At 39.6% G+C, this 25,604-nt stretch overlaps 2 protein-coding genes and 2 long non-coding RNA genes across 13 annotated transcripts; 2 read left to right on the top strand and 2 right to left on the bottom strand.

Moving 5' to 3' along the window:
• The first annotated feature begins 9 nt into the window (after positions 1-9).
• LOC114882652 lies at positions 10-13,943 on the top strand. Of its 2 annotated transcripts, none has more exons than XM_029199546.2 (3): positions 10-90; positions 12,008-12,069; positions 12,148-13,943. In XM_029199546.2, the coding sequence occupies exons 1-3, from the start codon at positions 82-84 to the stop codon at positions 13,457-13,459; spliced, it is 1,383 nt and encodes a 460-aa protein (XP_029055379.1). In that variant the 5' UTR covers positions 10-81; the 3' UTR covers positions 13,460-13,943. The 2 variants fall into 2 exon arrangements, with proteins under 2 accessions (XP_029055379.1, XP_029055378.1); XM_029199545.2 differs by lacking the exon at positions 10-90 and adding an exon at positions 9,544-10,330.
• On the bottom strand, positions 11,718-12,223 carry LOC114882659. Its single transcript, XR_003790464.1, has 2 exons — positions 12,141-12,223; positions 11,718-12,040 (listed from the first exon to the last, which is right to left on the bottom strand). It is a non-coding gene; the product is annotated as an uncharacterized LOC114882659 (long non-coding RNA).
• Positions 12,648-18,513, bottom strand: LOC114882658. 5 transcript variants are annotated; one of them, XR_003790463.1, is made up of 6 exons: positions 18,397-18,513; positions 17,887-18,314; positions 17,594-17,796; positions 16,938-17,489; positions 15,006-15,145; positions 12,648-12,726 (listed from the first exon to the last, which is right to left on the bottom strand). It is a non-coding gene; the product is annotated as an uncharacterized LOC114882658 (long non-coding RNA). The 5 variants fall into 5 exon arrangements; XR_003790462.2 differs by lacking the exon at positions 12,648-12,726 and having other exon boundaries at positions 13,831-15,145; positions 16,925-17,489; XR_003790461.2 differs by lacking the exon at positions 12,648-12,726 and having other exon boundaries at positions 13,831-15,145.
• LOC114882651 lies at positions 17,905-25,164 on the top strand. Of its 5 annotated transcripts, none has more exons than XM_046285884.1 (3): positions 17,905-17,962; positions 20,622-22,504; positions 23,217-25,164. In XM_046285884.1, the coding sequence occupies exons 2-3, from the start codon at positions 22,498-22,500 to the stop codon at positions 24,866-24,868; spliced, it is 1,659 nt and encodes a 552-aa protein (XP_046141840.1). In that variant the 5' UTR covers positions 17,905-17,962; positions 20,622-22,497; the 3' UTR covers positions 24,869-25,164. The 5 variants fall into 5 exon arrangements, with proteins under 5 accessions (XP_046141840.1, XP_046141839.1, XP_046141838.1 ...); XM_046285883.1 differs by lacking the exon at positions 17,905-17,962 and adding an exon at positions 18,525-18,637; XM_046285882.1 differs by lacking the exon at positions 17,905-17,962 and adding an exon at positions 20,256-20,327.
• Positions 25,165-25,604: the final 440 nt, after the last annotated feature.

Genomic DNA, 25,604 nt, shown 5'->3' with positions numbered 1-25,604 from the left:
CAGCTCAAGTGTAGTGTCCATATTTGTGAACATCTAACTCCGAACCGTCTTCGAATAATTATATTTGCAATTGCTTTGGCGATGCTCAAGGTTGGTTCGCTTTTTTTTTAAATATGCATTCATTTATTGCTAAAGCCGTATAGGTACGACGTCGTTGTCGACAGAGCGTAAAATGTTAAACAGTGTTATTCTGGACAGGATAGTCTTATCTTTCATTAGAGAGCGATCGATTAGATACACAGGGATTGATTAATTCTTGCGTTCAAAAATTCCCCATTCGTTGATGTCTCAATCTGTTGCAATCAGAAGACTTCGACATATTAAATTGATTCTTATTAATTTGTTTCATTTGAAATACTTCACGAATAGAATGAAACTCTTTTCCTGACAATTTCTCCAGGTTTCCAAACACCTTGAACACCTTCGTTGATTTTCACGGATAGATCATCGACATCGATTGATTAACGGAAATGATAATGAAAAATCATTGATCTGTTTGGACGAGGGGAATGGTCGATTATGACGACTGCATGCCGATATAAATGAGTTGTTCGTGAAATCAAGTCTCAAGGAGGAAAGTAAAATTCACGGTGAATTCCCGAAAAAACTTGAAGAACCCGTCTGTTTCTCGGTTTTGGTGACATTGATGTAATCGTGCCACTTTGCTAGAACCGACAGAACAGGAACTGCTTCGTTTCTGTGCCATGATTCTGGAATGTGAACGTAGATTCGCCGAGGCTGGAAACTATTGATGCGATCAATGAATAATTCACTGCTGCTGGATAAAGATTTCCTCTCCATGGAATTTCGTTTCTCCACCACGACGAAATTCTTCAAATATCTTTCGATGCTGTTTTCTACATTGACTTCAGTGCAATCTTAGTACCTGGAGACATTAGATTGCTAAAAATTTAACGTGTTAATAACGAGATATAGAAATTTTTTTTTTTTTTAATCTTGCTAGCATTACCTTCCTTATTTACATATACAAATTTTAACGTTTCCGAGGATGACCGACTTCCAGTCGAATTATTCACGCTATATTATATAAATGAGAGCGAGAAAAGTATTTGGGAATAATTGCGAAAGGTACGTTTTCACTTTATCATTATCTCCACGATCTTTCCCGCGACGTCGAACGAGCAGCATACATACATGCATACATGCATACATACATATATACATATGTACATCGGGAAAGTGAACGAGACAAACCGAGCACCAATTAACACGTTCATCTTTGTACCAGTGAAATTTCATTACCTTTTTCCTGCCTGGGAAATAATTCTTTCCTCTTCATACTTCAAACAAAGTAATTTCAATCATGTGCATTAGGTCCCCTGAAAAAGAAGACAAAAAGTGAAGAAGGGTATTTCAAGAACGACCTACTTATTAAATGTATTAATTAAACAAGTACTTCAACAAATGTGTAATCAAAGGCAAATACTCGCTGGGTAACAATTAAATAAATAGACTACCGTTTCCTTCAGAAGCAAAGCTTATTTTTGTCACTGTCTCCGATTGTCTTGAAAAAGAGAAATCGCGGTTAAATGATCATTCCCAGAAACAAGTTCGTAAAATTGCATGTTTTTCGCAAAATTTCGACAACCACCGGTGTCCCTGATGACTGCGACGGGGAAAATCACAATGAAGAATACTTTAAACACACTCGACCTCACCGTTCAATTAAAATTCGTTTATACAATATTTACTTGACTTCCGTTAGAAAACTAGGATTAGAGGTACGTGTCTATTATATCTAGCAGCCAGTCTTTTACAACATGATCGATGCGTGTAACAGGTTACGCAATTGGTTGTGCTACGAAGTTGAGGAAATGTAGCACGGTATCGTTCTAAAGATCCTGGTCACGAACAGTCTTTTATCGTATAGTCTGAACCTTCAATCTTCCTACCTATTGCAATGCGAACCAGTGCAAGTATGTTTGAATGATTCTTTTCAATCACCTTTCCTTTTCTTCGCATCACTGTGTCTGAAACACAGACAATGTTCTTAACAAGCTAAAGTGAACTGGAGCGAGATTCGCTTTAGAGCCAACCCTTTTTCGGCCATTTCCGGTCAGGTCGGAAGTGGCAAAAAGAAAAGGAAAAAAAAATTTTTTTTTCGGCTATTCGTTGAGATTTTGACCCACTAAAAAACACAATGGCGCAAGAATTTTTTCGACAATTCTTACTCGACAACGTTTCGCCTGTACAAAAGTGACAAAATAGCCCCCTTATCAAGATTTTTCAATTGTTAGATACGGGTTGGCTAATAATTGAATTGCTTGTTTAGCGTATTTCATGCTATGTAACAATGACAAAAAAGTGACGTTGTACTTCTGATTAACAGTTGTTTATCTTAAATTACAGAAGCGGACAAATCTAATCAATGTTCATGATTGGAACGATTAAGAAATTGAAGGTGTCAAGCAGCGTCAAGCAGCGTCAAGCAGCTATGTACATACATAGATAAAGTTGTACAGTAATTTTCTCTGGAAAGAGAGCGATGGTAACGATCGAAGTTAATGGTAATTGATACCATAATTATTACTTTGAATAAATTGATACTCAACAACGGAGAAATGCTCTCTATCGCGCATTGAACGCGTACGTACGTTGAAAGTGAAAAATAGTTACAACGGAGAAAGTGACATCGTCATCGCTCGAGTATTCGTCGTTGAAGCACGATTAAAAAGAAATATATTATATGTATTTCTCAATGTTTGCCACACAGGTGGACGAATAAAACGGTACAATCACAGAAATTTTATCATCCAAACGTTAGAAGAATTTAATTTTAATCTAGTTTCAGTTTTGAAGTTGAAATAAACGAATAGGAACTGAACCTAAGTCGATTTGTCAATTGCTTCCTCGTATGCCTTTGCTCTTGGTATTCTCTAAGACAATATCAATCGATCAATTGACCCGACGAAACACGCTTTCACGCGTTAGTAATTGTAGATTATGTGATTCCTGATATTGGTATGCTTTGTCACGTATTTGCTGTAGGTTTTCCCTCAGTATGAACATAATTACTGGAAACAAAGGAAAAGGAGGTAAATTAAACCGATTAAATGCATCATTTTTCAGAATTATGGGTAGAGATAACTTACAGTACTCAGGTTGAACAGGATCTTTTCGTGTTGCACAATACTTGACTGTGTCTATACTTCCAAATTGAAAGTAATTATCATTATATAAGCCAGGTGTAGGATTCTCTTCAGAAAGAAGCAAACAATTTCATCCGAATTCCATGTCAGCATCAAACAAAAAATTATCCTCTTATATAAGAAGCAATCATTAATTTCTACACCGTGAAAGTTCAACCGACGAAGATATAATTTTATCGATCCAGGCAAGTGGCCTTTAATAACGAACCTTCGAAAGGAGATAACGTAGGTTCATTGACAAGACCAATTACATATCGACGCCGGTGTACAATTAGAAAGATCGATCAAATCATTAATGTTCTGTTCGGATGAGTTCAAGTAATAAAGATAATAGAAATAATAGCCGACAGGATGCGACGATCGAGATAATGAGGAACAGGCGATAATGAGGGACAAAGCGATGAACGAGCGCGAGGAAGAACTCCGCGGCTTTTCGAACAAGGTCGCTTAAGCATAAATGTCGATTCTTTCAGAATCGAATTAAGGGTGAGAGCAGGGGTGGGACGCGACGTTGTATGAATATGGAAAATATACATATTTAATTGCAGCCTTTGTTCACTTAACGAAATGCAACTTATATGATACACGGATTGCGCGTTTTCGAAAAAGTATTCCACTTGCGTGTTTTACGTAACGCCTGGAAGGGAACTACACTTTTTCTTTCTCATCCTACACAGCTATACTGATCAAATATTTATCTTCTCTCTTTCGTTTTACAAATGAATCCGAAGATTACCGAAATTCCGACAATTTCTTACCGATTTATGATAGAAAAAAGTTTTGAATAAATTCAAAAATTCATCGGCAGGGACACTTTCTTGAGTTACCAACATTTACTACTGACCAATAGTTTAGGAAAAGACAGACTGTAAATGTTGTAATTTCAGTCGAATCGTCTTGCTGCTCACGTGGCTATTTGGCTATTCATACAAATGCAAAATCATGGTACGCGCTTATTGTACATAGTCGTAGAGTCGTTATTGCGTGCAAATAATGTCAAGAGTTTCTAACACGTTTAATCTACCTTGTATTCCTGGACAATTGCAATAAATATATGTATAAAACAGTTTGACGATACAACCTTCCTAGGAAAGGTTACAAATTCGTAACGACTAACGCTCTGTGTGCAAAAAAAAAATATTTCTTTACGTCATTTCTTATGAATATACATGAATATTAAAAAGAAAAAGAAGAAATGGTACTATAAAGATAAGTTTAAATATATTTGAAAAGGAATAAAGTTTGTTAAACGGATATGTCAGCAGTGAAATTTAATTTCCGAAAACACGAAACAGCATCGATCGTGTATTTTTGGCGAATTTTAATGACCGAAGTTAGTTTACCTTAGCAGACGAATGGCGTGGAACAGATTGGTATCGTATATTTCCACAGACACGCCTCCAAAGAAACAAAAGCTGCGGACTAGTTTATCCTAATCCTATTGCTTTATGCGCGATAAAAAGTGACAGAAATATTTACTCAAACAGTGTTCGTTGAATCTGTAATAAACATCATCAAATCACTTCTAGTATTCGGTGTTAAATATACCTTGTTGATTAATACTTGTTATACAACATACATATAAGAAACCATTTACAGGAAAGCCATAACAGTATCCTCCGGGTCGGAAGCGACAAACCGGAAGAGCTGTCGGCGTGAATATTTTAGAGTTGTTTCCTTCGACCATTATGGCTAGCCCTATCGCAACAGTAATCGTGAAACAAAGCTTAGCTTGATGCGACTGCCATGCCGGAAGACGTTTAAGACTTTCATGTAAACACGACTCATTAAGACGTACAGAAAGATGTTACTTTCATTCGCATACATTTTTTCTTTTTAACGCCTCTCATGCGTTCTGCAAATTAATCCGATATTACGGACGAATCCTCTCTCGTTCAAATTACTTCTCTTTCCTTAATTTTTCATACTTCCTACCTGTAAAAAATTAGAAAACTTTAAAGTACTTAAAAAACAAAAAAGAGTTAAATTTGGACATTACTTTTACCGTGAAACTTACGAAACCGATTTACGATCTTTGAAATTCAAAGGTAAGAAGAAAAAACCAGACATCGGAATCGTGAGGTCAAGGAATCGGGTCGAAGAAGTCATGTAATGAAGAATTCCTATACAATGTTACAAATGTGGCCAACTATACACGTGTACGCAACGAGCAGGTTGATCGATTGCACAAGCTGCCAGCAGAATCGCCCGCAGAAACTTCTAACGTGTTATATAGGAAACTAACGTTCGGTAGTCATTTTGAATCGAACTTCCTGGTTAGATCAAGAACTTTCTCACCTACAACAATTTTTTATAGACTATTGTCTGGCCCTGAGCTTAGGCAGACGATTTTGCGTCTAAGAATTGAAGAAGAGTATTGTTTACTTGAATATTAATTGCATGTAAATGCAAGTCTAAATTACTTTTTTTATGTCATATAATATACGCGAAGGGGCCCTTTTTCGGAGCTTGACTTACGGTTAGACCCCCGAAATCTCAGGTCCGGCCCTGACTATTATGTGCTTTGATACAAAATTGATATGAATAAATTATCCGTAAATTTATAAGATATTGTACATATAGAAGTCATTGTAAATCAATCAAGTTACTCTTACTTCCTTTACCATAACGTTACATGATATTGTAATCGTTCTATAGACCTTTCTCCTCCGCGACAAATAAATATGAACGCGTACGAGTAATAAATAACCTCACGTACTCATAAATAAGGTTATAAAAATCGTTTAAGATCCTCAATAAGCATTTTCTTGTATAGAAATGGTTGAAAGTATAGATCCTTAAAGAGTATTCGAAAAGAAAGATACCTGGTACCAGCTGAAAATTTTTTCTTTTCTCGTCAGTGAATGACGTAGCCATTAAAAATAGGATTAGTTAAAAGTCACTTTCTCCAGCTGTTCACTTCGTGCCTTCTAACGATGTTTGACGATGATTAGATATCTTCATCGATCATAAAAGATCTTAGACGACAATCGATCGCAATGGAAACCTGTTCCTTTTGATGCAGAAAAAGTGTTTCGTTTTATTTAAAGAAAATCAGAGATAAACATCGCAAATCTCATATTATAAAATAGAAAGTTATGATCAAATTTGATAGACAAATATAATGAAAATACAGAACATTACCAGGGAGACCTTTTATATTTCTTCTGGCCATCGTAAGAAACAACGAAGCGCGAAATTTTACAGACTTGAAATAAGTAAAATGCTTTACTTGGCTGCTATGTCAATTATTTTCAATAAATTACAGGTGTACTGGTACGTCTCAAGAATTTCTCCTCCATTTATCATTATCTGTAATTAAGAAATTATTTAATTTTGTATCATTCGAACGCGCACCGCACCGTTTAAGGTTATATTTGAAAAACACGCGTCAAAATATCGCGTTTGACGCGAAGTTACCTCCTATCGATGCGTAACATACAAGATAAACAACCCATAAATTTCAAACACTTTCTCGAAAGTAGTGAAAAGGGTTTCTAAATTTGTTTTTTAAAGGATAGCAGTAAAAAAGTGAAATCTATTTCGTATATATTCTCGAAAAATTCTGTGTATGTACCTTGGTCTCAATGCTAACCTTTTCTACGTTGGTCGAAAGTAGACAGGACATTAAATACTTTCTACTTATTGGTTATGATATGTTTCATAATCGTTATGTCAGTTTTAATTGATCAAGTTACAAAGTATGAGAAATCTTATGCTGATATTATTAAATCATATACATATATATATATATATATTTCGACACGACTTAGAATGCATAAAAACTGAATGCGTAAGAACTTTTTTTTCTTCTTTTTTTTGTAGCTATGAAACTAGGAGCTCTTAAATTACGAAGTACGATGATTTTGCATGTTTTGTAAAATGATTCAAACTCCATTGGCAATCGTACATGCTCCAGGCGCAGTGAAAGTAAGCAGTGCCATTATCCTTTGGAATTTTAAAATGGGGAGAAGACAGCTGCAACCCTAAATTGAAAGAAAGTCAAAGCGACCCGAACATGAATCTAATGAATGTAAAACTTTCAGCGGTAATTGTCGAACTTTGTACTTAAATAATCATATTCTTACTAGAAATATTATACTGTAGATTTCTATGAAAAATACGATTGGAGTAACTCTTATTGGAACATAGAAGTAAATATGTAAATCGATACATATGTATTACGTATAGATTACCGCGGTATATTTAAACCGACGATTAACATTTCGCTCGTAATTAAATTAAAATTTCTACTAACCCCGGAAATGAACAAGAATTATTATTTCACCGAGTTTACTTGAACTTTCACTTGAAAATGTGAAGCAGGGAGGAGAATCTCACGGTCTTCACCTGACATGAAGATGATCAACGGTACTTTTATTGGAAGCGAGAAACTCGCGTCATTATTCTGCAATGTTTTCCCTGCAACGAGGTCTATTCAGCCATTTAAATGAATACTTTTCCAATAATTCTGTGGTAAAAGATCACTACGCGAAAAACGAAACGTATACATATTTGCAATTACCAGTTTCGCAAATTAGAATAATGGGATTCAGGAAAATGAATATATATAGTCAGACTATTGTTAATAACTTTGTGTTTAAAAAGTCCTTATCGGTGTATTCTATATCGTTTTTCCAGTCGTGTGGTTCTATGGAAAATAATACGTTAACGCAACGATCTGTTTCAATCGAAAGGTCATGAAGATACTATGGTATTAATTTCGAGCCATTTTGATAGCCACGGAAGCAGAAGATGACTCGGTGAAAGGTATCAAATCGATTAATGTCTCAGCGAAGGAAGGTAGTCGCGAGCAGAATGAAATGAAAGTCAAAGTGACTCTGCCAATGGTAAAATCAAGTCTTTGTATTCGTGTTCGTGAGCTTCTTTTCTTACTCATGTTTTGCGATGCATTTCTCCTTTTTCATGTAACTTACATCCTAAGGCAATTAGATGTATGTACTTTCAGGAAGGAAGATACACCCGCCTTGGATGCTTCAAACAACTTCCTCTTCTATGGAGCCTGCAGTGATCAATACTTCTTCCTTCTGCAGATTCTTAAAGGATTAGCATAAATAAGAAATTTCTAGTTACATATGCATATACTTTTATATTGACGTTATTTTGTTCTTGAACTTGAAGCATCAGTTTAGTATATTTACACAGATTTCAATAATTATTCACGTCGCGTGTTTTTGAACTAATAAAATATTCCAAATGTTGAGTCACTGTGTATATCGTTATAATGAATTCAAGCTCGTTTTCGTGGCGATTCCTGTATAATTGTAAAAGAAACCATGACGACCATGACACCGAATGTTTTGCTCATCGGTTTCTCAAAGATTTATTTTCTAAATGTTAGGAAGAGGTTGTGAAAGAGTTAGATGAGAAAGAAGCAGTAGGCCAACTTGGAAAATACCAGCGAGATTCGTGAACTACCTAATATGTAATTGCTTTCTTCAGATCACCTCGTACGTAAACTTTAATTACTATCGCTTGATTAAGTCACCGATTAGAATACGAATATTTAAGGGGAAATTAATTAGGAAATTGATCGTTTGAAATTGTAAAGGAAATGTAAATCAAATTCAGTATAAGCGTGACACCGATTTGACGGTCATCGATAACAATTTCTCCTTATATCTTTCTCGAGCTACTTGCTTCTTTTTTCTCTCTTTCCTCGATTTCTTTCTCCTCTTTTTGCTGCTTTCGAATCGCCTAAAAATTGTAGTTTCACCGTAAACCGAAGATCCCGTCGGGTTTCCGTGGCACGCAAGCAAATTTCGCGAGCTCCTGAGGGTCATTAATATTTTATACGGTGCACGACCGATAATTTCGTTCCCATTCCTCGTTCGTGGCAACTCTCACATTGCATCTAATCTTTTCTTCATGGTTGCGTAATCTGTGTTCTGGTGCCCAGGGCGATTCAGTTGGGCAACGCGCGAGATCCTGTTGAAGACACGTGGACCCCCGAAACTTGTCCGGAGGGCTAAAAGACCGCACGAGTTGAGCCAGGAATTGGTAACTACCTGAACCACGACACGGAAATCAAAACCGGAATGAATTAGAAACGCGAGGAAGACTGTATTAACCCTTGGACAATGAAAACTGGCTCCTTTGAGACCCATTGTGAAACAGTGAGAAAATGAATTAAATAGTTAAATATCCTGCAGTCAATTCAGGAGAGTACTTACATTTTTGTTATTACTATGAATTATATTGTAAATCTAATCTAGAATTAGTTTTAGGATGGGTCAGGCGTGAATTGATGGGTAATTTATAAACCACTTTCCCGGCATTACACATGGAAGATTGGTTAGTAACAATTGCATAAAATGCCCGAACAGTGGTAGGTATCAGTGAAAGCAAACAACTGCACAATCACCCAACGCTAATTTCTGTTCACGATTGAATACCAGCATTCGTCGAGTCACGTTATCTTCTCTGGTGAACCAACTTCGTGTTGACGGATATTGTTTTCTTCTTTCGCTCCGGTTGCATCCTCGAAGGTGCACTCGTTTAAACAACTTCTCAGATTTTATTAATTCCAGATAAAGAGGGCATTATTAATGACATTAATAATTGAAAGAAACATCAATGAACGTATCAAGCGTTATCTTACTTGGATTGCTTCAAGCAAATTAACAGATTACCTTATAGAAGGAGCTATTGTAATGTAACCACACGATCTTCTAGTTCTTCAAGGTGTCGGCTAATGACGACAGTTCGAAAGCGTACACGTGGGAAAAAAGTGAAGCGATCGTAGAACAATGTTATGAAAAAATTCACGTTTCGTGTCAGGTTCGCTGGTAGCACCTAAATGCCCCTTTTACCTTCTGGCCGACGAGTAACCAAGCAAAGTTAAGATCCCCTCCAGAGGAAGAGAGTTCAGGATGTAGCGTTGGGACCCCCATATTGCATCGCGAAGCTACTCTATGGTACCCCTCCTCGACGTGTCTTTTATGCTTAGGGCGACTAGACGCTTAGGCGGAGGAACGTTCGCTATAAAAGGCCCCGGTACCACGAGGAATTCGTCAGAAAAGTGACGAACCGTAACAAAAAAAAAAAAGAAAAAAGAAGGCGGCAGCAGTTGCCGTTTTTTCTCGTCTGCCGCTGTGTAAACGACACACATCTCTGTTGTGAAGATGCGGTCTAGCCTGGTCAGTGTAACAAGTATAACAAGTATAACAAGTATACTTGCCACCCTCTTACTAATTCTAATGGACTCTTTGGTTCTTCGATAACTCGTGTACCCAGTGCACCTGCTGTGAATTGTGAGATTATTGTTGCACGTGGAGGAGTGATAACCGCATAGATACCGATGATCAAGTAGTGAACTGTTCCGTTCAGATTGTTAACACGTTGAGTGCCATGATAGAAAGAGCTATCTTAGTTGTTAGTTATTGAAAGAGTTTCAATAAATTAGGGGCAAATTTAGGTTTGGTTCCTGTACCTATGATAGGAACATGGATAGATTTTAATTATGTTGTCTATTTTCTAGGCGCTGTACCTAAGTATGTAGGTATTCTCGTCGTGCAGAATGGAAAGTCGAGCAACGTATTTACTCGTGCCTCGAATGATCATCTCTCGTGAAACTGCACCAAAGATATTTTCTAGGCCCATTTACCTTTTCTTGTTTCTTCCTCTGACCATCTTCCTTCAGGAAAGGCACAGTGTTGCATGTAAGTTACATTGTCAAATGTAACTTCGTTAGTATTCCTCTTGCAAATGAAAATTCTAACGTTGGAGAGCGTCGTCGAACGCATCGAAAGTACCACGGCACATTACACTTTTCCCTTTCTATCGTTAACGTAACATCCACGGGTCACTTTCCATTCATCTTTTGTATTACTTTCGTAAACGCGTCCACGGTCCGCGTGTTCATTATATTAGATCGACAACGACGATACATGTTAACGAGGGTATACGATGAAAAATCAGATAACGTTCTGCTCGTTAAACTTGTCGGTCCTTGATCTTGACATCTTGGCTGATGGTAATCGTCGCAACAGGAGCGGAACGAGCAACCGATCGACGAATGCCCAAAGGGCAGAAAATAAAAAAAGACAAAAGAGAAACATGTATGGATCGGGGTGAAAAACGAAATTGAGAAGGCCCACTTTCGCGTGGGTCCAGCGTTAATGAACAACCTCGAGTTTCACGATCAGCCGAGGTTTCCTCTTTCAGCTTGTAAGAGGAAGAAAAATAAACCGAGCCACGTACGACCCCGTTCACGGACTTGTTTACGTCCATTCGCGTTACTTTACGCTTGGACACTTTCATTTTTTGAGGGACAAGCTCATAAAACCCGCAAGATATATTATCCATCATTCCAAAGACATCAACTGTTGGTACTTATACCGTTCTCTCTCTCTCTCTCTCTCTCTTTGTTCTCGCATTTTGTTCCTGTGGGTCGCCGGTCGTTTCGATTGATATTTATAAAAGAATAGCTTGATTGTCGTACTTACTGAACGTTAACACCTTGGCAGGCGATGTTAGGAAGGATAACGTGCGAAGGCCAAGTATAGATTGAAATCAGGCTGCTAATTATTAAGTATAATGCTCGTGTATGAAGTTGATGTTTCAGATCTTATCGGTAGTTGATGAATTTTTAGCAGCTAGTATTGTGTTACTAGGTAATTACGAAGCTGGTACAGTCACCTAGATGACTAACGTGCCATGGTTACTTCATTTGCATTTCTGGCCGTAACGTTCACTGCTTGCTTTCTTCCTACTGCATTCAATTGATCTCAAATTCTGTTTCCGTAAACAATACATTTTTCACGAAAATTTATCTCTTTTATAATTGTGGTTAATAATTGGGATCTTCTTTTCAGCTACTCCTAGGTTGCTTCTTTTTGGTCTCCACCCTTGGAGATCCAATCAGGACAAAGAAAGAGTAAGTAATAATTAATTAAATAATAATTAGCAACGTAGAGATCAGAATTGTAAAGGAAATAAATATCGTACATTTTAGAGCTCCGTTAAGTCCTCCCCCAAGCCAGTATGGACCACCATCGGCCTCTTATGGAGTCCCAAACGTAGAAAGCTCTTACAACGCGCCGTCTGATTCTTATGGCGCCCCACTGCCTTCGTCTTCTTACGGTGCACCATCCGGATCTTCCTCTCACGGTGGATCATTCGGACCTTCTTCGTCTTACGGTGCTCCATCGGGACCTTCTTCCTCTCACGGTGCGCCATCATCGTCCTACGATGGCCCGTCTTCCTCTCACGGTGGGCCATCGTCGTCTTACGGTGCCCCATCAGGTCCATCTTCTTCCTACGGTGCCCCATCGTCGTTTGACCATGGTAGCTCCTTCGGTGGCGACCAAGGATACAGCAGTGGTGGGTCCTTCAGTGATCATCACAGTGGCGGTGGCCACGGAGGTGATCAAGGCTCCTTTGGTGGAGACCATGGATCCTTTGGAGGAGATCATGGAAGTGGTGGAGGAGTATCTTCCTCTTATGGACCGCCATCTCAATCTTATGGACCTCCTGTTCAACCACAAGGAAGATGGGAGAAGAAGCTGACATGGAAGCCGGAATGGAAGCAAATCTGGAAAACAGAACAGAAGTTGACTTGGAAGCAAGAATGGAAGAAGGTCCAAGTTCCAGTGTGGAAAGAGATTCAGGTTCCGGCTTGGAAGGAGGTTAAGGTATCAGCCTGGAAGAAGGTCCAGAAGCCTGTCTGGAAGGAGATCCAAGTGCCAGCATGGAAGGAAGTTCAAGTACCTGCATGGAAGAAGGTCTGGAAGCCGGTGTGGAAGGAAATACAGGTGCCAATATGGAAGGAAGTCCAGGTGCCGGACTGGAAGAAAATCTGGGTACCTGAATGGATCAAGGTCGGTATTCCTGGTGAACAATACGTTGGCAAGGATCAGCATGGCTGGCAATACACGAGCCACGATCTCTGGAAGAAGAAATTGATCTGGAAGCCAGTATGGAAGAAGATCTGGAGAACGGAGAAGAAGCAGGCTTGGGCCACTGACAAGAAGCTGGAATGGAAGGCTGAATGGAAACAGATCTGGAAGACTGAGAAGAAGCAGGTTTGGGTTTCCGACAAGAAGTTAGTCTGGAAGGAGGAGTCGGTTCAAGTTTGGGTACCAGAGAAAAAGCAAATTTGGGTCACGCAGAAGAAGCAGGTATGGAAAGACGAATGGAAGAGCAAATGGGTGCCGGTTTGGAAGGACGTACAGGTACCTGCGTGGAAGAAGATATGGAAGCCCGTTTGGGAGAAAGTTTGGGTGCCAGCAGAACCCCACCATGACGAACACCACGGCTACAAGTAAATTCTTGTCGTGAGACCGTCTTCGATCTTTCCTCATCTTGATGGACGATAAACCCGTCATCGTTGTTAAGTTTCCGTTAATGTGGTCGTGACTCGGATCAAAGGCCCGCCAGTCGAAAGTCGGCTTCAAAACCGCGCGGCCGCGCCGCGGTGCGTTTATCGGGCCGTTGTCGCGTCGTGTGCCGGGACTAGATGTTCGAATGTTTCAAATCCATGGAAAATATTGTCGAACAACGTGAATAAGTTCGAACCATGGAGAAGAAAAGTTTTCGTTCGTACTGTATGGATGAAATGAAATGATTACTTAGCCAGTAGAAATACTAACTATTCGTCTACAGACTGTAGACTGTAGACGATTCCGTTCATGACACGTATGTAATCATTTTTTTTACTTGTAAATAACAATTGTTTAGACAGGTATATACATACAGATATTTTTGTACAATCTTTGTGTATGTTACGACAATAAAATACACCTTTTTTTATCCGTACCTTCATTCAATTTAAGTTCTTCGTTGAACTGTTTCTTGAGGAGATGTTAGTTCCTTCCTGAACCCAACCCACTGGGAGGTAACCCAAATAAAAGTGCAAAGATATCCCTTTCAATTCCCACCGTCACACTCCATTCAGAGACAAGTAAGTACTTACACAATCCTCGAGTAGACATTAATTTTCTCGCGCTAGATGAAAGCGTGGTTTTCTAACATAAGCATCGTGAAACGAAGAGAGCCTGAGAGGTAACAAGAAGAAAGAAGGAAGAAGGAAGAAGGAAGATGCTTTCTAAGGATAAGATGAGATTCAAGGGAACCAGCACATCCGTGGATCTTCGGGGTCGCGATTCACCTCGTCCACGACCTTTACTTTCTCCGTTCTCCTGCACGACACACCGGAAGTAGCACAACCCGTCAATCGTCCATGCAACTTTATACGTGATCAATTGATGGAACCTTTCACGACAGCCCTAACGAACCAAACATCTGATGTTCACAGTAAATAATAATGCTTCGTGAATCAACGATGGGAGATTGGCGTGATGAGAAGAAAGTTTCGCCGAGAGAAAAAGTGTGGTATTAATTTTAAACGCGGTTCATTCGGAAAAGTGTTTGCCCTCGGTGAATCGATTAATTCGAATTGGTTCTTGAATACTGTACGATTAAGCAGTTTCTATTCCTAACTATACTGATCAAATGAACAAAGGATCTACGATCTACAAGATAATTGATACTATTGAAGAAATATAGTATCATCTATTTTCCATCTATTCATTTTCTTCTCTATTTATACTAGTGTAAGTCTAAGAAAAACCAACTGCACAAGAATACAGTAGAAGTTGGTCACGAAGACGAGTGCAGTCAGTCTTCCTCGTTACTTCGACCTTAATAACGAGCGAGCATCGTTCCTCTACTTTCTTCGCCGTGATCTCACGCGTCAAACATCGATTCGCCAGGCTTCCCTCGTCGGATAAGGAAAATCGCTTTCGAACGTCCACCTACAGGTGGAAGCAGCACCTTGGTTAGCCAAGCTAAATGCAATTATCGTATAATGACCGTCGAACAAGCTTGAAGAGAAGCTCCTATCGTCAGGCTTCGCTGAAGAGTGAAACTCCTGATGCGTAGTATATCTTGGCTACAGCTACACAGAGAGCTTCAGAACAGCCGTGATTTTCCAGTCCTCAAGTTGCTTGCATCTGAAAAATATTATCAATTGTTAGAAAATGAAAAATAAATAAAATTTACTTCTTATAGAATATGTTACAGCTTAAATACCTACTTATATGTATTATTTTTTAGAGTGCAATGTATGAAACGTCTATGCAGTCTTAATCTACTTGTAGTAAATCGAAGCAACGAAAGTTGTTCATGCTTTATGTATGGCACGCCACGAGGACACGATCACATGTATTACTCAATAGAAAGCGAATCGTTCATACGTTGAATTTTTATAGTAATTTGCAATCGATGAACATCATCATTAACTAAACGAGTCGTCTAATAACATACTAAGCACCTTCGCAAGATTTTAATAATTGTAATGTGAACCTTCTACCTATTTTGATTGAAGAATGAAGAATGAAGAATTAAGATACATTCTGTTTATTCGTTCGTTAGTACTTATCTATCCAGTATCTTTCTTTTGCAATATTACATTTCGACAGACATTGACATAATTCCTTTCAACAATGCGACCATAGGTGTTTAGAACTTTCTTATTATAATTAACAATGTAATTGCTTCGACCTCGTTCGTTCATAGAATAATAATTAACAATAATATTGTTGAATGTTTCATCTATTCTTCCTTAGTTCCAGATTAAAAAGAAATATCACGTTTAGAAAAATTAAGTGTGTTATTAGCTCGACAAACATGCCTCGATAAACAAGAAGAAAAAATATCGTTACACGATCCGCCAAGCGAGCGAGTAACACGTGAATGCAATCATGCATCAGATAATGTATCGGATAATGATAGTTTATGACACTGTCTATTAGAAACGTAATTTCACCTAGATAACGCGCATCGTTGGTTACGGATAGAAACCAATTTCACTTTCAAACTGAGATCAAACGTATCTTGCCCGCAGACTCGTGTATATTATAACAGCGGTGATGTTTGTTTCGCGAACGCCACGTGGTATTTGGTTTTGCGCTTCAATATTTACACGTTCATGAATACTAACTAGACGATAATATATCGCATCGACAGACAAGACACGTTCAACTTCAATTGGAAACGGTGAACTTTAACTAAAGAGACATTTATCTTTTCTATAAATTAATATAAATTGTTGCGTGTTACAGAAAATACCATTTGTGGCATATCGTTTACGAATCTCAAGGTCTTATAAAAATGACTACAAGCGCTACGCTTTAAGAACGTGACCCATTTCATAGACTAAACGTAATTTCTAGAACAAAATCAACGAGAAACGAACGTTCCGTGACATTCAACCAAACAGCCGATTAAGCGTCGAGATTTCACTTAGACAAGGTGCATCATTGATCGTAAAGTCGAGTTTCACTTTCGAATCGGTATCGTCTGCAATGCATCCATGTTCTTATACCCAGCACGATGCACGAGTATCCCGGAAGTTCATCATTTTTCTACTTATACATATAGGTACATCTCGAGAGTTGCCGTTGGAAGATGATGTGAAAATTTATAGAAATTCCTGAAGATATCCGACCCAGCATCCGCGATAAAATTACACACGGTTATATAAGCAGTCCCTCGGATTTATAATCCATACGAAACATGGGAAAAAATTTCATGTTCCTTTGTACATATACACATATGTATATAAGAAGAACGCGCGGTTATGCATTATTAATGAGTTTCTTTCAGGGAAAGCGCGCTTCTGTCTTCCCAGAGGATACCTTTTTTTCTGAACAATGCTGTAGGGGTCACTGGTGACCGGCAGTTGCTATTATATTAATAATGTAGAAGAATTAATTGAAAATTAAAATTACCATTTCAATTTACCTATTTCTCAACAGATGTTCACAGCCTTCGCTCTTCAGTGAACGAGTTAAATAGCCATTCTGAGAACTTGAGTCTTCATTTTTCGTTAATTAGTTTAAGAATATTTTCGCGGAAGCCTCTTGAACCTCTCTCACGGAACTTGATACACCGGTTCGAAAACTGTTGATTCAAGGAGTTTCTTAATTGGGTGCAATCACGTTGGCGCATCGAACAGTTAAGTTTCACTCTCGACCTGGTAGTTTCGTCTCCTCTGCATCCTCTACTCTCTACTCGTTCGTTACAGCGGAAGCGTGCGTGTGCAGGCTCGGTTCGTTTTGCTCATCGAAAACCGCCAGCTCGTGCATCTGTTTCTCTTTGGATGCGGTAAAGGATGTCCCCGCGTTACATGACCGTGACTTTCCCATCGTGGAAATCGTCTCGTGACCAAGAACCAGGAAAGAGAAGACCGAGTCACATGGGAAGAGGGTAGCCGTTTGAACCTGATGACCTCGGAGATACGTGACGCGCGTTTCCTCTCGATTCCACTATCCATGGTTTCACTGGTATCACAGTCTGAAATGTGCAACGTTATAGTATTAGAATTCGATGGAGTTTCTATAGATGGAATTTACTTCCATAAATTATTTTTTGGAGTGTAGAAATTCATCGATACCGACATGGATGATTAATGGTTTTCGTTGATTGATGTATGTCGTGCGCCAAAGTTCTCCAAGTCAAAAGCATAGTTGAACTTCTTTTCACTTAACGTTACTCTATACACTGACAAAGCATAAACTTCATTGATCCTCTATGCTATGAAACTATAAAAGACATTGTAATCCCTCGCCTGACTTTTAACCGCTTGACATCTGTCGATAAACTAATGGGATTATTTAGATGCTGTTTAATAGCGACACTGGTTTGGCGATAGTGGCGTGGAGAAAATCTAAATGAATTTATTCAAATATACCTGATTGCCTGTTCCTTTGAAGAGAGCGTTTCCAATGCTTTCTTGATTCCTTATAACTTTCAAACTGAAGTAAAACGTAAGTAACGCGTAACATTTTTCTAGTAGTATCACGTTCTTTTAGAAAAAATTCTAGCTTAAAATAAAACCACTTGTCACTTGGGATAATAACGCTTCCTGCTTGTTGAGAACTTCATGAAGTTGTTACAATATGTGAAAGTTGATCCTGCTTGCTAGACGATTAGCGCATTCTGACACTCTCCAATGCCACTCTTGACAATTACATTTTATGTCTGGTCCCCGTGTTTCTTTGTTCATTCTGGTTTTGAAATCTCATTCAAGATCTCACAGCGAAGAAAAGGAACCTCCAATTCTGCAGTGGTTTCCTGAAGCTCATAAGAGCGACGCATCCGGTTCTCCGGATGTGTATCCTAAACAGAAAAATATGCAATCAATATTGCTTTACAGTCTTTGTAAAAAAGTACGATTCGATAAATAATAATTTTTCAGTACATAATTCTTAAATACATCATTTTATTTCTACTCTAAGCTTAGACGATTATGAAAGTTTTGAATTAAGAATAATTCGTTTAATAACGGAGCGCTTGGCGAGATACATAATTTCTATAATCCTTTCCTCGGTGGCTCATAAAAGGAACTGAGGCGTCCAAGTCGACCATTTCAGCGAAATAGATTCGCACCGTCGCGTCGTCGCGTCGCGTCGCTTTAATTGGCGAAAATACTGGGCCACGTGGTAATTGACAATGGATGGCGAGTAGTAACGATTAGGTAACGCGATAACCGTTTGTTTATATGGCAATGTGAACGTGCGCGTGTTTGACCGCCGCGCGCCGCGCGCCGGCATGAAATCATCTCCGACGCCTTTCACTGGCGCGAAATTACACTCGTAAAAAGTCCAAGACAAATGAAAGGTTTCCGATATAGAAGAACATAATTGTACCCTGAGGATTAATAAGAAACTAATCGGTTTTGCGAAGAAAAAGTTAGACGCGCGTACAAACTGCGAGAAACGTGTTTTCATTAATTCTTGAATCCTGAAGAATATTCTTCTGCGGCTACGTCTTCGTAAATATCAATTGAATCGTAGATGCGTTTCTATCCTTTCCAGGAGATAATTGAAGATGATTTAATTGACGATTCGTCGCATTTTTCATTTAATGGTAGAAAGCAAAATGTTATGATCGCGAAGTAAGAAGAAACCGTAGACCCGAAAGATATGTATCGTGCGTAAAATAGGAAGGATAAAACTTTCTTCTATACGCTGTGAGTCGCTCGTTCTCTCGACGGATTGTATTGTGGGTTGTTCGAGATAGGGGCACGGCGAGCGAGAAGAAGAAATCGCGACGCGACGCGACGCGACGGTGAAATTTGTGTAAAGATTTAAACTGATTATCCATGACTTCGGTGAGGCTCGCAAAAACACGGTTTCAAGAGAATTGATGCACAGGAAAAGTGGAATGACATTCCTTCGAGATGATTGACAATAAGTGCAGAAAGAAGAAATGTTGAGCAGTTTCAAAATTTTAATTCATTGTAGAAGGAGAGCCTTACCTGTTTCAAGAAATTTTACAGAAATTATTTTTTTAAATGAAAATTATAGTATTTTCAGTGTAGTATTAACAATGGAACTCAAGTTTTCTAAGAAACTGTCGCAATTGTTTGTTTTCCATGAAACTTCAGTCGTCGAACGTAACCCAAATATCGAACAGCTAGACATTTCGAAAAGCGATATCGTCGGCTACCTTGAGGGACGGACGTTTAGAAAGTGAATCGTGGGGTACTCGTCCATAAACCTGACACTTGGAGTGCAAATAAAAATTTCTCAAATACATGCTCTTCTATTTACTATCGGGTCTTTGGAATGTTTCAAACGCCGTTCTTCTAGTTCTGCCCACGCGTTAGCATTACCTATAACGTTTCCTCTTCCTGTAAATCACACTTAGAACTTAGAAATTTCTAGGGTTGGTCCGCCGATTCGACACCTCCTCCATCCTGTTAAACATCCTGGAAGAATATTATGCAAATTAATCAAGATTTCTTCGCATGCTAAAAACAAAATTGATTAAACCAAACAGAAACTAGACAGGTGAAATACATATATGGTATGTTCGGATTTTTTACTTCGATAAGGAGTAGGAGTCCAAAATCTGGAGCAATCTTACGATTAAACGATTTACGAACCGGAATAGCTGGAACGGATCCTAGCAATTTCATGTATTCCCAGTTATCTGGCTCTCTATCGTAGAGTAAAGAATTCGCTTTCATTCGACGAATACATATACAGGTACAATGACGATGTATCTCGTGCGAATTTAACCACTTATCGCTTTTAGCTTGTTAGCAAATCGAGCCGAGTGACTCGTCACAGTACTTCCTGAAACATCGTTTAGCTTTCAAATTCTAGAAGCATCAAATCATTCGAGGTAACACTAAAATTCTTATTTTAAACTACAAAATTCATGAAGGTTCTTCTGCCGAAATATATGTATAGCCGATTGTGTTTCATCCTCCAAAGGCGGTAGTTCTAGGGTCGAGCTAAAAGGAACAGAGACAAAATGTTTGATTCTTTTCAGCCGGTTTATCATTCCGTTAAATTGCAAAATTGATCCAGTGAAATTGACCTGTATCTCGTAATTGCTCGCCTCCGTAAAATTTGCCTCGTAATTCCTTGGATGGCATACTCGTTGCTTTTACGTTATAAATTTTCTTCTTTTCAGCTTCGGTATGTACTTTCACCCGTGCAGGTATTCGTGATTACGAGCTTTTCAAATAAAACACAACACGGTCTCGTGAGAATACGATGGGTGCTGTTCCTTTTAAGAAGATTCAATCTTGCGAAAACTTATCGGTCATAACACGGAGGAAGAATCTTCCAGGGGACATCTGATACTCCTAAAAAAAGAACATGTATGTACATCTTCTTTACATATCGTGACAAACTTTTAACGACCTTGACAAAAACATTTAATTATGTAAGCTGATTATAAACACGATGTAGCTTTGTCGGCTGGGATTAAATCACTTAACGAGCAATAAAAGTTAATGTTTGAATGCCTAATTAATGAAAGAGGAATCGATAGAAATCCTGCGAACTCTGGAAGCTTATAATCATTCATCGCGAAGGGGAACGAGACGTCTCGTGCCTAGCAGCGATAATTAGCTTCTCGATTTTCCATGGCGACACTTTTCACGCTTTTATTATAATTATGCATACTTCACGTATCTAATGCAGCTTATAATATAGGTATTACTGCTCCAAATAAAAAATATAATAATGCTTTAATTATATGAAATTTCAATAGGTTTGTTATTCCTGACATCCCCAGGAGAAGAATGACCCTTCTAAAAGCAAAGTGAAATTCACCTGTGGGACAATGAACTTTTACCATTTACTATTTCTATCTGTCGATCTCTAACATTTCTTCACCGATCCTCCCTTCAGGGCAATCTTCACCGAAGACAGAATACATGAAAGGAAAAGCGGCAATGGTCCAGCCCCGGGGCCTTCCCGGAAGAGAAACCCGGACAGGACAGGACCGGCACGGCGGGGCGCGGCGGCGCCATTCTGAAATCGATTAAACCTACCGGTCTACGGTAGAAAAAATAAAAGGATTCATCAAACGCCACGGTGCCGCGCTCGATCTCTTTCCACCACTCTCTCGTTGTCAGGTAATCTGGATCACCAGGTATAACCTTGCTGCATAACCTTGCCTCCCCGTGAACTTCGCCTTTGCCGGACAGAGCCGTGTAAATAGCAACAGAACGAAACCGCTCGACTCGCTCGACCGGATCATCGTGTTCCCGATCACTTTCTCCGGAACGATGGGCAACCGTGGTATCAAGTAAGATCGCCAGGAGGCGATCGTAGGAGGTGGACAACAGCAAGGAAGAAGGAGAACGGACGTAGCGATGGGTTCAATTTCCTCTTGATACCATGGAAAGTATTCAATCAATTAATCTCATGGGAGTTCAACACCTGAAATATAATGTAACTGGTTAGATTAAAAAATAGTTAGATAAAATTGAAATTGTTTACATTAAATAGATGATAATGTAAAATTTGTAAAAATAGAATTGACCAACTGATAGATTACAAGATGAATTTCATCAAATTAATTGGAACTTGGATTCAGAATTCAGGGAGAAGACACGAGTGTATTCATCATCATCATCATCATCATCATCATCATATATTCATCTCAATATCACCGACAGACAGCCAAAGATCTGAAAATAAAAGTTAAAGTGTGAAATACAAGTAAAAGTCTTTTTGCACAATGAACAAGATCGGCCCCATCGCTATCCAAGGTACGAGCTTTTCGAAACGCGAGTCCGTTGGGACCCACCACCATCGCGACTTCCTTTCCTCCAACTATGCGAACTACCTCCTCCACCAGGACGACTTTACCACCACCTTCGCAGTATCTGGCCCAGCACACCACGATAGCACTGGGGGAGGAATACGTGCCTATATAACTACGGCGTTCCGCTGATTGGGCGAAGTAACTTACGTTTTCCTGCACTTAGGGAACAAGAGTACGCAGCCCGAGCCCGACGGGCGGCATTGCGAGAAAATATGAGGATTCGCCCGGGATGCGCGGTCAGTTTCTATTTAAATAAGTCTCAGTTATACTCTAATATAAATCTGGTGACGATCGTAATTGATTGTTCTTCAACGATACTACTAAAAAAAGGGGGTGCGTTCGGTTCGAAACGGTGATGCATCGTATCTGGAGTAAGTAGCGAGTGTCACGATCGACGAATGGTGATCAACCGATTGTCAAGAACGTCGTGTTCGAGATCATTGAAAGACCAATACCGATTACCATTTACCGATTGGATGAACACTGAATGCTTCAGACACATTTTATTCAGAGGGTTGATGCAACTTCAATTCTGAAATGTAGATTCTAATGCGAATGTTTAATTCACGTTTTAGAATTATTTAATTTGTATTACCTTGTTATTTCAGGAAGCGTAACGGTACCTTGCCGAATACAGAATTGTTTTCAGAATAGATCATCTTCATAAATGTATATGTATTCTTTTCTTGATACAACAATTTTTTCAACAACCATCAATGAACGTGTTTGCTTGTTTATCGACGGCTAGTTTCGAAAGTGATTCCATAAACGAATAACTGTTAATAGTAACATCAAGAATGTTGTCGTGAAAAAAATAAGAGATTTCTCTATGAGCCAAGCGCTTCGCTTACCTAAATAGAACGAACACGCCAAGTTGCACAGTTCAAATGTTCATTAAGACGATACGATCGGTGAAATTTCATACCCATGTAATTATCTTGTTTACAGGCTGCACTAGTGGTGCTACTGCAAGTCGCTCTGGTGGCGAGCAAGGCATTGGATCAGAATCAGCTGCAACAGCAGAAGTCTCAGCAGCAAATACCGTACGTCCCAAAGCTTGTACTACATATTTTATATGTACATATAATTATCTACTGCAACATCTGAATAGAATATTAATTAATTATGAAATCATTGTACGCAGATATGGCACAGCGGCTCAGAAGCGATGGGGTGGTGACGCAGGTGGTCATGGTGGAGATGTAGGTACTGGCTATGGTGGAGACTTTGGTGGTCACGGTGGAGACTTCGGTGGCCACGGTGGAGATTCAGGAGGTTACGGTGGTGACATTGGCGGCGGCTATGGTCATTCCGGAGGTGGTGGTGGTGGTGACATTGGCGGTGGCTTTGGCCATTCTGGAGGTGGCGATATCGGAGGTGGCGATATCGGAGGTGGTGACGCCGGTGGAGCAGGGGACGAACACCACGATGACCATCATCACGACCATGGTTACTGGAAGAAGAAGCTGATTTGGAAACCAGGCTGGAAGAAGATCTGGAAACCGGCTAAGAAACAGATTTGGAAACCTGCGTGGAAAAAGATCTGGAAGCCCATATGGGTGCCAACGCAGAAGGCTGTATGGAAGGACATTCAGGTACCAGCTTGGAAGAAAATTTGGAAACCCGTATGGAAAGAGATCCAAGTACCAGTGTGGAAAGAAATTCAAGTACCAGCGTGGAAGAAGGTCTGGAAGCCTGTTTGGAAGCCCATCAAGGTTCCAGCGTGGAAAGAAATACAGGTACCTGCATGGAAAAAGATCTGGAAGCCCGTTTGGAAGGAAATTCAAGTGCCAGCTTGGAAGGAAATTCAGGTACCCGCTTGGAAGAAGATTTGGATCCCAGAGTGGGTGAAAATTGGCATTCCAGGTGAACATTACCACGGCACCGATCACCACGGCTGGGAATACACCAGTCACGACCTTTGGAAGAAGAAACTGATCTGGAAGCCGCTTTGGAAAAAGTATTGGAAACCGGCTAAAAAACAAATCTGGGTACCAGACAAGAAACTCGAGTGGGTAGAAGCTTGGAAACAAATCTGGAAGCCAGCAAAGAAACAGATCTGGGTGGATGACAAGAAGTTGATCTGGAAGGAAGAGTGGAAGCAAATCTGGAAACCATCCAAAAAGCTGATCTGGGTACCTGATAAAAAATTGGAATGGAAGGAAGCTTGGAAACAAATCTGGAAGACGGACAAGAAGTTGGAATGGGTGCCGGATAAAAAGTTATCCTGGAAGGAGGCTTGGAAACAGATTTGGGTACCTGCCTGGAAAGAAATTTGGGTACCAGCTTGGAAGAAGATTTGGAAACCCGTCTGGATTTCGGAATGGTTCCCTGCAGAGGACCATCATCCGCATCATCACGGATGGGAGGATCGAAAGGACAGTAGTCAAGCTCAAGGTAGCCAGGTTGTACCGTATAGTTCCGAAGCATCAGCTAAGCAGAACGCTCAAGGCCAGCAGCAACAACGTCAGGTCGATGAAAATAAGGTCAGGTGGGACAGATCGTCCAAGACGGAAGCTCCATCGCTCAGCCAGGACTTGGTACCTCCACCAGCGCCGACCAATCAAAGCAGCGCGAACTTCGCCTTCCCAAAACGCTGATAAAATTGAGTAAAGCTTGTACAAACAAACAATTTTTTTCATAGAGTATTGTAACATAAGCCGCTGTATATATTACCTTACTTGTACGATAGATAAGTTTTAGGGAGTTAAGTTTCTGGAGAATCTAATCGACTGACACGGCCCTTCTTCCCAGTTGTTTCATTAAGGTGCCCACGTATGACCCTAATCCTAAGTTCTATCATTATGTATATTATCTTCTTCTTTTTATACACGTTGTTGTTACCTTTCTTTGTTAACCACTGCCGTTACAAATAAAGTTGAGTAATATTTTGTTACATCCTTGTTGTTATTCCAGCACCGTCCTCCCTCGAACGCTGCAACGCAAACGAAATTAATAGAAATCCATCCAAGTTACGAAATTTTTCCAACGAAATACTACTAAACGTACAATCGCAACTTAGACTTCAAATTAGGGAAAGTAATAAAGGATCTAATCCGTCGGTATTACGAATAAAGTTCCCTAATATTTCGTTGACACCTCCGCATTACATACTGTGTTTCGCTTTGTCATTGTGTTGCCCACGCTCGACATGACGCAACGTGGCTAGGAGCACGCGGCTGCCGCTGCAAAATCGGAGAAAGTCGTATCTGTTATATTATGGAAGGAAGTCGGGGCCCGTTGTATGTATGTATGTATATATGGAAGACCTCGACCGTGGAGAAAGTGTCCGTGCACCTTCTTACACGCTCGAACGTTTTGCCCACGTACATAAGT

Source organism: Osmia bicornis, chromosome 5, assembly GCF_907164935.1.
Source record: "Osmia bicornis bicornis chromosome 5, iOsmBic2.1, whole genome shotgun sequence".
In the NCBI taxonomy this organism is placed as follows: domain Eukaryota; kingdom Metazoa; phylum Arthropoda; class Insecta; order Hymenoptera; family Megachilidae; genus Osmia; species Osmia bicornis.
This window is presented reverse-complemented; position numbering and strand designations above follow the sequence as displayed.